The 13,012-nt window shown below is 38.5% G+C and overlaps 1 protein-coding gene across 1 annotated transcript in view; it reads left to right on the forward strand.

The window, feature by feature from the left end:
• wars2 (tryptophanyl tRNA synthetase 2, mitochondrial) overlaps positions 1–7,936 on the forward strand; it is a 28,657-nt gene extending 20,721 nt beyond the window's left edge. The window contains exons 4-6 of the mRNA XM_063497869.1: positions 369–451; positions 2,811–2,929; positions 7,152–7,936. Of these exons, the coding sequence (XP_063353939.1) occupies positions 369–451; positions 2,811–2,929; positions 7,152–7,600 (651 nt within the window). The 3' untranslated portion in view covers positions 7,601–7,936. The remainder of the gene's footprint in view (positions 1–368; positions 452–2,810; positions 2,930–7,151) is intronic.
• Positions 7,937–13,012: the final 5,076 nt, after the last annotated feature.

The following is a 13,012-nucleotide window of genomic DNA, read 5'->3' on the forward strand; positions in this document are numbered from 1 at the left end:
GCCACATTTTTAATTCATATAATTTTTCCCCCACCCTGGGTGCAGTTTTAATACACGACGAGCGAGGATCAACAGAGCTCACGTCTCTGTTCTTGTTCTCTGTTGCTCTTTAGAAAACACCTTTCGTTCACCCAACAGATGAGTTGATTTCAAAAATGGTGGAAAACGCCGTGCAAATTCATCCGTACCCCGTTTGTCTCAGTCGATGAGTCGTGAAAGTGAAAATGGCTCTTTATGGGGAAAAGGAAAAAAGTCAACTTGAGTCCATCTTTCTCCTGTCTGGCTCTATTTCTGGTTGCTTTTAGTGTTTCTGTCTCATCGTTGTTCTTTTTCTGCTTCAACTTCCTTCCCTCTGTCTTTTCCTCCAGATGAAGAGCAAAGTGAAGAACGAAGGCAGCGTTGGTCTCTACACATATCCCGTCCTCCAGGCTGCTGATATTCTTCTCTACAAGTGAGATTTCCATTCAAGTAGCGTACAAGTTATATTGTGTGTGTGTGTCAGTCAGATAAATGTTGCCATGCATCCAAGCTTTCCACTCGTATTTCTTAGGCTGTGTACCCTAAGCATTCACGGCTTTTCGAAAAACACTTCCAAAAACCATTCCTTCTGTGAATAACTGATTTTTATATTCCAAACTCTGTTAAAGAATTTAAATAACTAATTTTTCCCCTATCATTTACAACTTCTTCCTGTAAAGATTGACTGTTACAGTGCTTTCTGTCAGGCTTCCTTATTTTACTTAATGAAGATGAAGCTGAGAAACCATGAAGGGGGATACATCCCTGCTGAAAGCATGGCTTGCAGCCTTTTGCAGACATGTGCGACCATCCTGTGCTCATAAATGCATTTATCCTAGCAGCCGGAGGACAAAACAAACAAACAAAGGAACTGCAAAAGAGGTCTTGCTTAAGTATCGGGCCATAAATGACTGTATACAGTATCTCTCACTGAGGTATTACTTTAACAGCAGTTTCCTCTTAATGTTGTAGTTTCTTGTGACTGTTAAGTTTTATATTGTTACTTATGGTGCTGATAATTTATCGGGATGGCTGTGGATCAGCAGGTAGAGCAGGTCATCTACAGATCGGAACATTGGTGGTTTGATGCTTGGCTGCTCCAATCTGCTCCAGACTGCAAGATACTGAATGCTGAGTTGCTCCCGTTGCGTTCATCTGACTGTGAATGTGTGTGAATGTTTGCTAGAAAGCACTTGTATGTAGTAAAAAGTTCTTGCATAAATGTGCGTGTGAGTGAGACATGCAGAAAGTAGAATTAAAAAGTGCTATTTAAGAACCACTGCAGTTTAAAAACCCCAAACAAAGTCCCAACTTTTGAACGGACCCTTCGTGGTTTACCTCAGAGAGATTTGTGTTTTTAGCATCAAACCCTGATGTAGTTTGTGTAAATATCTGGGTCATTATGTATCTTCATCACTGGTTGTCCAGCAGCGCCGAGCAAAGTAGCAAAAGCTAAGCTAATCTTTTCCCCAGTGTTTTTAGTGCATCTTTAAAGTAACCAGTTAAACTTCTGCTTCATCTTTGCATTCTTCTGCAGTGTTAGGACAACGCTGATGTTTTTACATTTATTCAAAGATAGTGAAGTTTCCATGTTTTCCATTCCAGTCCATAATGTGTGCTCAATATGAACCTGGAAGCTAAAATCGCCACCACTAACATAAGAAAGAACGCAATGTGTGAATTAAAACAGTAACTGCAATGAAAAAGGAGCAGAGCCAGTAATCCACATAACAAATACCAAACACTGTGAGCCTACTACCTTATACTGATCGTGAGCAGTGTCCTAATTTAAATATTTTTATCATTTGATTTATTTTTGCAAGCTCTAGTTTGGCATCACCTGACTGCACAAAGCCTACAAAATACGGTTTAGAACAGAGGTAATACAAAAGAACAGCAACATTTGGATACTTTTGGTTTTATTTTTGAGATCTCTGCCTCTAAGTTTTATACTTTTTTCCCTCATTATTCACAACACAGAAAATCAATTCCACAGCATCTTTTTTTCATTTTTATTTATTTTTTTTTATTACAGAGGCAATGTTCCTTTTAATCCACAGCACATGCCAGCTGCTCTCAGAGGCCATTTCTCCAGCAGAAAATAATTCCAGTGCAAAGTGTTCACAGTGCGATCTGTAATTTATCACGAGTAACGGGGACAGCGTGTCTGGCAACGAAGACTGCTGGCGAAAATTTGTTATTTTTAATATCTCACCTCTGCTGCGCGGGGGTGGAAAGAGAAATATAACGTGCAGATATCTCCAAATAAAACCTCAAAGTAGAGATTATAAAGAGGAAAAAAATGCATTCTATAATTTCTTTGCCTCTGACGTGTTCGTATAAATATCAGTGTCACACATTTCTGGTGGAAATTTGTCTGAGACAAAGAGTTTTGTGTGTGATCTGTGAGGTGCAGCCTGCTGATGAGGCGTCAGTGGGTTTTCACGTGAGATGAGTTGGTTGGGTTATTGTCTCGTAGCGTTTCCAAATTCGCATTTAGAAGGCATCTCTTCAGCTGTTTCTGGTTCAGCAGCCATATATCCAAAAGCTCATTTCCTGTGGAGAAACTGTGATGTAGCAAAGTCTCATCTCTAAAGAGAAAATTAATGAACTGCTTCCTCCTCCAGTTACAGAGTTGCCAAACACATGCCGAAAAAGTCTCCTGCAGTGACTCCAAGTGTCTCCAATTTGTCCTTGCGTCTCGCTGTGTATTTTAAACTCTGTGCTGTCACTGTGCACAGTGCTGCACGGATCACGTCTCTAATGTGCTGCTGTGGAATCGTCTCTCTCAGGTCCACTCACGTCCCCGTCGGAGAAGATCAGGTCCAACATTTGGAGCTGGCTCAGGATCTTGCTCGCATCTTCAACAACCGCTACGGAGAGCTGTTCCCTGAACCCTGCGCCCTGCTCAGTAAGAATACATGGCATGATGGCGTGTGTACACACTCATGATTTAGGCTTTTTAAGGTCAGCTTCTTAAAATCACATAGCTCTCTGGTAGCAGCAGCTTTATGTTCTTATGTAGAGAATGTCATCATGTGACATTAAAGTCGCCTGTTTTAGTCTCTTTAGGCTTTAGCTGTGTAAGTGAGGCCTCACTTGTTCGATGGCCTTATACTGTATATACCAAGTCATTATATTTTCAAATGTGGTTGTTGCATTTTTTTAAAAGCGTTTTTTTTTTTTATTTACTAAGGGTTGCAGATTTTAGTTGATTTTTATTAAATCTCCATCTTTATGAAGTTTTCTGCGTAAATATTTTTTTTATCTAAAATCTTCTGACTGCCTCTAACTGAAACAAGCTGAGTGCTATAAGTGAAGTGAATGTTTTTGGAAACTAGAATTTTTTTCCTGCATTAGAAGTAAAGCTTTCTTTCTGCCTTTCCGTCCTTTTTTTTTTTCTTGAATTATTGTCTCCTCTGTCAGGAACGTTTGTGATTGATTGGTTCAGTTTCTCTTTCTCTTTTTATTTTATTCTTTTTTTGTTGTTCCTGATCTAGAGCCAGGAATTTTTGGAAGTGTATTTTGCATCACATAAAGAGCAAAACTGGCAAATTAAACTTAACTTAAATAGCTGAAGAAAAGTCGGTAGTAAGATGCTTCTGGGCCTAAAGCCTTCCCTAAAAGACGGTCATGGCTGGTTTAATCTTCCTGGAGGATTAACATGAACAGACAGGTTTTCCTCATTGCGACCTTATTTCTTTTTTTGGTTGTTTTTTGTTTATCTGCATAAATAGATATCACATTGAAATGAGAAAACTGGGAGGAAGTGTCTCGGTTTTATCAACAACAAAAAAATAAAATATCAGGAACTAATCCAAATCCACGTGTCCGTCTGTGTCCAGGGAATTTTCAGCCTCGGAGGATGTGTGCCGTCTCTGGCGGCTCGTGTTAAACAAAGTCCCAACGTTTGAATGGATCCTTTGTGTTTTGCTTCAAAGAGATTTATTTCACTGAAGTCATTTTTAGCATCAAACCCTGATGTAGTTTGTGTAAATATCTGGGTCATAATGTATCTTCATCACTGGCTGTCCAGCAGCGCCGAGCAAAGTAGCAAAAAGCTAAGCTAAACTTTTTTCCCAGTGTTTTTAGTGCATCTTTAAAGTAACCGGTTAAACTTCTGCTTCATCTCTGCATTCTTCTGCAGTGTTGGGGAAACACTGATGTTTTTAAATTCATTCAAAGATATATTGCCTTTTCCATGTTTTGTAAACTAAGTCGGAGTGGGACGTGCTGTTTAGCTAAAGCTCAAAACCACCAACTGCAGGGCAGCCAATCAGAAATTAGAGCGAGGTTCAGGGGAATAAAACTGACAAGATTTGAAATACAATATGACGCCGTTATTATTAATATTTTCTTTTGAAACATTTCCCAAAATGTACCAACCAAATGTTTTTATACACGAGGCCAACATTTTGAAAGATCCCACCCTCCTTCTACTTTCATTCCTCATGATTAGCGGTATGGTGGAAGCATGGGATGGAGTCAGTCATGTGTGCATTAGAGCTTTGATTAAAGAAATATTGTCTTCCTCTTGTATAATAATTAGGGAGGTAGATTTGGAGTGCATGTCATCAAGATGAGTTTAGAGATGTGTGTATGCGTATATGTGTGTGTCCGAGTGTGTATGCACTCTTGCGTGTAATCAGTCGGCAGTATATAGCTCATACCGGTGGACCCCACCCTCGTTTCTTGTCTTTGGCATAACAGAGTTGGCAGTCAGTGGTCTTCCCTTTGAAACGAACCAGAGTCTTTTAATTTGCTTGAGACAAAGACCTCTTGGCGTTGATGAACAGCCCACATGTGGCCTGCTTGTACAGGACCAAACAAAGAACTGGAGCTTGGAAGATGGTGGAAGTATGGGGATGATTTTAAGAGTGAAAGAAAGAATGAAAGGAAATACCGGCTCCCGTCGTCTGCTGATCACTTCACACTCGCATACGTCTGTTTCACACCGGGATATTTTTACAAGCACACACAAACGTGCCAGGCAATCCTAATTCAGTCATCTGAACTTAGGTGTAATTTTTCATTTATTCCTCTAACACCTGAAATCTCCCCAAAATGCAGATATTTTAATAATTAGATGTTTAAGTCATATTTAAAGGGGCCTGACTGAAACCTACGCCTTTTTGACCATTTAAAAACAAAAATAAAGAAGAAACAAAGTCAGATTCTCTCAAAAGGCTGGGGCTCGCTTACATTGCTTTTAGCTGTCAGCTTGGACTTGAAGACAGGAACAGAAATCTGCACTCTGGACTTTTTTTGACTTGGTTTTTCATCGTTTGGCTGACCTACAGTTTGATTAGCAGAGGCTGTTAAAGTTAAACAGCCTGAGACGAGAATGTGTCGACACTGCTCAGGCTTCTGCGTCCACCTTTTATCTCGGTGTAGATTTAGTACAAACAAATCTCAAAAGGCGTTATTTTTAAAGCAATAGATTTCTCACGTGTTTGGATCTTTACTGGTGAACGGCTGTGGAATTAAAGCGCTTTGAAGTCAAAATATTCTTTTTGGTACTCCCCTGTATTTCCAAACAAAGATGCTGGAATTGAGGAAAAAATCAGAGTCAGGCTTTAGTAAATATGTATTTGTGTTTTTTCTCCCTATATATATATATATATATATATATATATATATATATATATATATATATATATATATATATATATATATATATATATATATATATATATATATATATATATATATATATATATATATATATATATAATATGTATATGTGTGTATATATATATATATGTATATGTGTGTATATATATATATATGTATATATATATATGTATATGTGTGTGTATATATATATATATGTATATATATATATGTATGTGTGTATATATATATGTGTGTATATATATATGTGTGTATATATATATATGTGTATATATATATGTGTGTATATATATATGTGTGTATATATATATGTGTGTATATATATATGTGTGTATATATATATGTGTGTATATATATATATATGTGTGTATATATATATGTGTGTGTGTATATGTATATATATATATATATATATATATATATATATATATATATGTATATGTATATGTATATGTATATATATGTATATGTGTATATATGTATATGTATATATATATGTATATATATATGTATATATATATGTATATATATATATGTATATATATATGTATATATATATGTATATATATATGTATATATGTATATATATATGTATATATATATGTATATATATATGTATATATATATGTATATATATATGTATGTATATATGTATGTATATATATATATATGTATATATGTATATCTATGTATATATATATGTATATATGTATATGTGTGTGTATATATGTATGTATATATGTGTGTATATATGTATATATATATGTGTGTATATATATGTATATATATGTGTATATATATGTGTATATATGTATATGTATGTGTGTGTATGTATATATATATATATATATATATATATGTGTGTATATATTTTGTTGTTTTGAAGGCAAACCTTTACCCGTATTCCTTGGAGGTTATGTTTTTTGGTAGTGTTTGCATGCATATTATTGTGTCTGTAAACATGATTGGTTGAAAAGTTTTGAATGAATTCTTGTGAAACTTTGTAGGGGTGTAGAGAGGGGTCATACTAACGATCCATTAAAATTTGGCTCTCATCCATCAAGGTCCACTTCATGATTTCTTGATTAAACAATGAGAAAAATCCTCATGACTTCGAAATTATGATTCTTACAAATGTGATGTGGGTTGTCAGCATTTAGAAAATGCATTAAAAGTGTGTTTAAAAGATGACAAAAAGATTCTATATATGAGTAGATAGATTATAAATTCCCTTAAAAGTAAATACTGCCCAAAGATTGAGCTGCTTTGGTGGACGTTTGCACTTTGGTGCTTCTTGTCTTCCTCTGGGACCGGTGATGCTCAGCGTTGCCTCAAACATAATAGAAAGCAAATGCTTTCTGATTTAATCAGAACCTAAATTTCTTGACCTAATAATTTTGAATTTTGCCAAATTCCTCCACTCTTACGTGTCTCATTTAGAAATAAAAGTGTTTATTACACTGAGAGGTTTTCCTGATCCCTCTCGTTTCTCTCCGCAGGCTCAACACGAAAAGTCAAATCTCTCCGCGACCCCTCAGCCAAAATGTCCAAGTCAGACCCCCAAACGATGGCAACCATTTCCGTCACAGACACTACTGACGACATCGCCCTCAAGATCCGACGTGCCGTCACAGACTTCACCTCTGAAGTTACCTTTGACCCGGAGACGCGTCCTGGTGTTTCCAACCTGGTAAACATTCACGCTGCCGTGGCGATGATAAGCGTGCAGGAGGCTGTGTCTCAGGCGAGAGGATTGGACACCGGAGCCTACAAGAAGCTTGTAAGCGAGGCTGTGATCCAGAGGTTGACGCCCATCAGAGAGGAAATCGAGAGGCTGAGGTCGGACCGGGCTCACCTGGAGCGAGTGCTGGCTCAGGGGACGTGCAGGGCGCGGGAACTTGCTGCACCTGTGCTCGCAGAGGTCCGACAGAGAGTGGGCTTCTGCTGAGAGACAAGAAAATGACCCCACATTTATACTGTGAGCCTCTCAGTTAATTACTGCTGCTGGTGGAAAAAGACTCAGCTACAGAGTGATACTGGTCAGACTTTACAAGGGTGACTTCTTATTTTGCTCCGTGTATGTCCTCAGTGAAATCAAAGTGGAAGCTCGTCTTTCGATGCAGTTGTTACATCTTATTTGCTTTTGCTCATGTTTTACATAATCATTCGCAGCCTGTTTATTTGCCTTCTGATTCTGGCTGTATGGGTTTCATCACAAGCCATCGTTTTGTTTTTATCATTATTATTATTATTTTTACAACATTTTATCTTCTTGTTGCTAGCGTGTCCAAATAAAGATTTAAAAGTTGTGAAAAATGCTTCTCATTTAAACCGTCTTCACTTACAAAAGTGAGCCAAGTGTGCTTTCACAATTAAAGCTGCAGGATTAAATACTTAAAAAATAAACAGTGACATAATAAAAGGATCCATTCTAGATTAAACATGTGGAAGAGTAGCTGCAGACAAACAAATGCAACTCTTTAAAAGTTCCAGTGGAATCTGCGAGTGCAGCTTAGTGTTTTGTAGATCGTTTATGGGTAGTGAACTATTTAAATCCAGTTTTTTCCAAGTTCAGCGGGAACAAGAGGAAGAGGTCCTGCCGCCTGACATTGAAAAGTTCTGTGTTTAGCTGGGAGAAAAAAGCTGAGTGAGAAAGATTTTTGAAATGTAAATATATTTGTCAGTATCATTTAAACATTTGCAGCTCAGCCGTTGTTTGTTCTTTTACCCTGGGTGTCTTATTGACAGTTGTTTGCATCTTGAAACACACACGCACAATGTGATTGAACAAATTGAATGAATCTATTGTGACATTCCTTTTTGATTAGCAGCCACATGTAACGTGCACGTAATTACACATTCCCCACGCACACACACTTGTTTGAAGTTCCTGTATTTATTTATTTATTTATTTCATTTCTGCACTTTGCCATAAAGTGTCTGCTCACACAAACAAACACTGAGTTAGTCACTCAGGTTTTACACGCGGTCCATTAAACGCATTTATCTAGTTTACTGTTAACGAGGCTGTCCAATAGGAGGAACCGTTATAGTCCTGTAATACTTCAGCAGGGGTGTGAGATGTAACTTGAATATTTCAGTAGGAGCAGTGACTTTAAACATGCTCATTTTCGCCCCACGTCTCTCCCTTCTTTTCTTTCTTCTCTGTTTTCTTTCCCGTGTTCCCTCTGCTTTTATTTCTCCTCTTTCCTGTTTTCTATTCTGTCTACGAGTGGTTATTTCATCAATTCTGCTCTCTCCCGCTGTTATTATTCCTTCTTCCTACATTATACCCACTATTTAATTTTATTTTCTACTCTCTGTAATCAGCTTTCTGTTCTTCTGCAGTGGCATCCCCGGGGCCTGCACACACACACACACACACACATACACACACACACACACACACACACACACACACACACACACACGCACACACACGCACATTATGAAGCTGGACTGCGCTGTCGTTTTTCCATCCCGGTGTTTACCTGAGAACAGACCACATCCCTGCATGGTTTACTTCCCTTTTGCTGTCCCCCTCCTTTCCCCCCCTCATGTTGGCATAAGGAGCTGATGGAATATGAATAAAAATATATAGGCTGCATTTACACAGAGGAGCGGGCTGTAAATCCCAGCGACCTGCTATGGGACCGCAGCACGGTGACAAATACCTGTTTCTGTTTCAGAAGACACGGCAGCAGTGATATAGTTGCGCTGTAATAAGTGCGTTTCAGTGTGAAGGCGACACAGCAGCTCACCCGTTTTACGCGCGGGGGTAAAAACTTTAACTGAGTCGTAATAAATGCGCCTTTCTTTCTTTCTTTCTTTTTTTTTTAAAGAAATCACCGTAAATCGACCGGGATCCACGTGTCGCGTGGAAACAGCCACAGACCTGAAGAATATAAAAAGACGAGACATTTTTACTGATGTTGACCTAACAGGGTGTCCACGCAGTGAGCAAAAGAGGAAGCTGGTAAACCTTAAACCTCGGACATTATTGCCTCCCCCTTAAATTAAATATGTTGCTCAGTGTTGTGTGCTGACACGTGATTACTTACCAAATAAAACACGTGACACTGTTTCTCTTGCGCTTTTACCCAACGCGACGGCAATTAATTTAGCATGCAGGCTTAATGTTACACGTTTTGATTCTAATTTGATGAAAATTTGGATATACGCATGCGCTGTTCAACATAAAGTTTAAAAGTGTGTACCTGAGAGAGGGAGAGAGAGAGCTATTAGAGCTTTGGGCTAATTGTTGGAAGAGAGGATAAAGTGTGAGAGTCCAAATGTGCGTGTACGCATGTGCGTGCGCGCGCTAGTGACTACGATTGTCTTTTTTGACTTTCTGCTGATCGTGGCTACACCGCCTCTTCTGTAAAGGCTTCAGATTATTTTAAAAACTTTTTTAAATTTAAAAACAGAACAGAGAATTTGTCCCGATGCTATGAATTTTATTTAGCTGCTGATTAAAGTATTTTATCTATGAAGGTATGAAACAATAATAACACACACAGCTCCATTCACTATATATACATTCCCTATTCACATAGCCTCGTTCACTCAGGCTATTTTTTTTGCCATTCATAAGTGCTTTATATCTAACATTCATACTCCGTTGGATGCATCGAAGAGCAGCTTGGGGTTAATATTTGACATGCAGACTGTATGCCAAATATCCACCAAGCCTCTGATTAGTAGATGACCTTCTTTACCTCCTGAGCTGAACCCCCCCCCCCCCCCCCCCCCAACTTATATAATCGGCATTAGCATTACACTGGGGAAGTATTCCGCTTCACCAGATACATTAACATTATGGACTTTTAAAATTGACCATTACTGTAAATGAGCCCCCGAACTTTTTTAAATTTCAACTAGTGTCCAGTTTTAATTATGACCTATATATCTTTATCAAAATACACTAAAGGCCAAGGCCGTGGGACCTAGAGGTTCTGGGGGTCGAAAAAGGCAGACATCGCAAATAAATAAAGGTTTAAACACTTACTCCTAAATGTGTCATTTTTGGAATTGTGTTAAATAAGTTACACCCCCCCTCCGCCCCTGACAAAATGACGTTACATACTAGTGAGCAGTAGAAGTGGTGGATTAAAATGTCTGTGAGTTAAATGTCCTCACAGATATAACAGATACACGTCGGAACAGCAAGTCACATTTGGACCATTATGACCTCCACCCAGATGAAGGTAACGCTTTGGTTTATTATGATGCGCAGTTTGACTCTATAATTATTCAGTAATTTCACAGTCCTGCCTTTGTTGCAGAAGGGTAGGCTACTTCACAATCCGTATAAATTTTGCATTAGGGCCGAGTATGAAAATATCCATATTTGGAAAGGTTCTGGTCAGCTATGCGCAAATATGTTATTTTATATATATGTATATCATGACTTAAGTTGTAGCTGACCGACTTGTATACTGCTGTTTGTGCCTGACTTGTGTGTACGCGCGCACGCACGCGCGCGCACTTGAGCATCTTCAGCTTCAAGTCTTTAGCTCTGCTAAAGACAATCACCAAAATTAACTACTGCAGGGTGATTTCGTCTTGTAGTCTACCCAAGCGTCACTGGATCCAGAGTGTAATGGTTTGCATATATTCGCCTTAAAAACGGAAGGTTTCCGGGACATAATTCCCTCTGGGGTTGTGCAGGGCATCCGGATCGTGCCAAAAACTGATTTCCGGTTTTCATTATTAAAAACAAAAACTTGTCAAACCTATGTCATTAATGATATAAATTAATTTTAAGCCAGAAACGACATTTCAGTTAGAGGGCAGAAACTGAAATCGGCTTTTGGTAAAATGCCTTTTTATAGATCCTCCGTGATCCAGGCAAAGGAGCGTCGCTGACATTAAAAAAGGATTTCTTTAGAGTGGTCTGGCCAAGAGTGCAGCAGAAATTGCGACACAAATAACATAATAGTTCTATAAAGATATTTTATTAAGTATCCAAAAATTACTGGATTGTTTCTAATATAGGTACAGTAACACAGAGTCATAAATGTACTTGTATTTCTTCATTTTACATATAACAATATAATAATATTGACTATGTACCAACATAAGCAAATACATTTCACATAAAGAAAAAACAATAAAATTCGCAGTCAATTTTGGGCAGATGATCACTTTTTGGACAAAAAAAGGAAAAAATTAAATAAAAAAATCTGCAAAAAAAAAAAAAAGTCCTTCGTGTGTGTGTGTGTGAGAGAGAGAGAGTCGGGGGAATTTTACAGCTCAGGCGGAAGGTGCTTAAAGAATCCGAGAGTTGCTGCCAGATTGCACGCTCCATTGCTCTCTTCGTCCCTCGAGGTCAGGCGGGGTCAAAGCCTTCTTTTACTAATTGAATATTAACTGCACGTTCGACCGTTTCCGCCCACCACCCTCCGCGTGTCGATCTCGCGGGGTCACGCCGGATTTCATCTCTAGAGTTCACGAAAACCTCACTGGGGTCGACGTGGTATACCTAAATACGATTACTAAAGAAATCTAAAAGGGGAAAGAATTTTTAAGGAAATTTTTAAGGATTTATTAATACTGCCCACTCCGTCCGCTTCTGTCAAACGGAGAAATATTTGACAAGCTCGCTTGCTTCACTTTTTGGGTGAATGAGATGCCATCAGGGCTATAATTGGGATCTAAATGGCAAACAGTTGGTTTTAGTTTTTATTGCTTGTGTTTAACGAGTTTCCTCCCACGGGGATTCAACGTCCCCCACCCCACACCAGTGCGCACACAATATTTACTTGTTTACTTTTGGAAGAATTTTACGCACAAACATTTTTTTCTTTCTTTTACAAAACATCAAGAATAAATAAAAAGAACAGTCACACAGACTGTCACAGTTTGTTATAATATTTACATCTAACACAGAAGTCCGTATTCCTCATTTATCTAAGTAATTAGTTCAAATATGTCCGCAAACGTTTTGCGCGCATATTACCATAAAGACCGTAGCGCAAGTAATGTCCTTTTAAGCCGCCACAAGTTCACATATTAGTATACCTGCTGCGTTGATCTCTGTACAGGATAATGAAACTACCCACCTCTATTTCTTTTTTGCAATGTGCTCACCGTTTTTCTTCAGTTTCCTGCGAGCCATCCTCGTGTGCGCGCAGTATTTATTTCAAGATGACAGATGCACAGCAATAACCTCTGGAAAGCTACTTTTTCAAGAGCGGCACTCTGACTTGAGGCCTGCCCGGTTCCCACAGACGCGTTTGTGTTGACTGATCACACAGGTCACCGCGGCTCTTCCCCACCCCTGATACTTTTCGACCCGCAGCTGATGAAAAATGTGTAAATTATTTCCCCCCGCAGGAACTGATCGTCCCCGAACTGA

Source organism: Pelmatolapia mariae, linkage group LG16_19 (assembly GCF_036321145.2).
Source record: "Pelmatolapia mariae isolate MD_Pm_ZW linkage group LG16_19, Pm_UMD_F_2, whole genome shotgun sequence".
Taxonomy (NCBI): domain Eukaryota; kingdom Metazoa; phylum Chordata; class Actinopteri; order Cichliformes; family Cichlidae; genus Pelmatolapia; species Pelmatolapia mariae.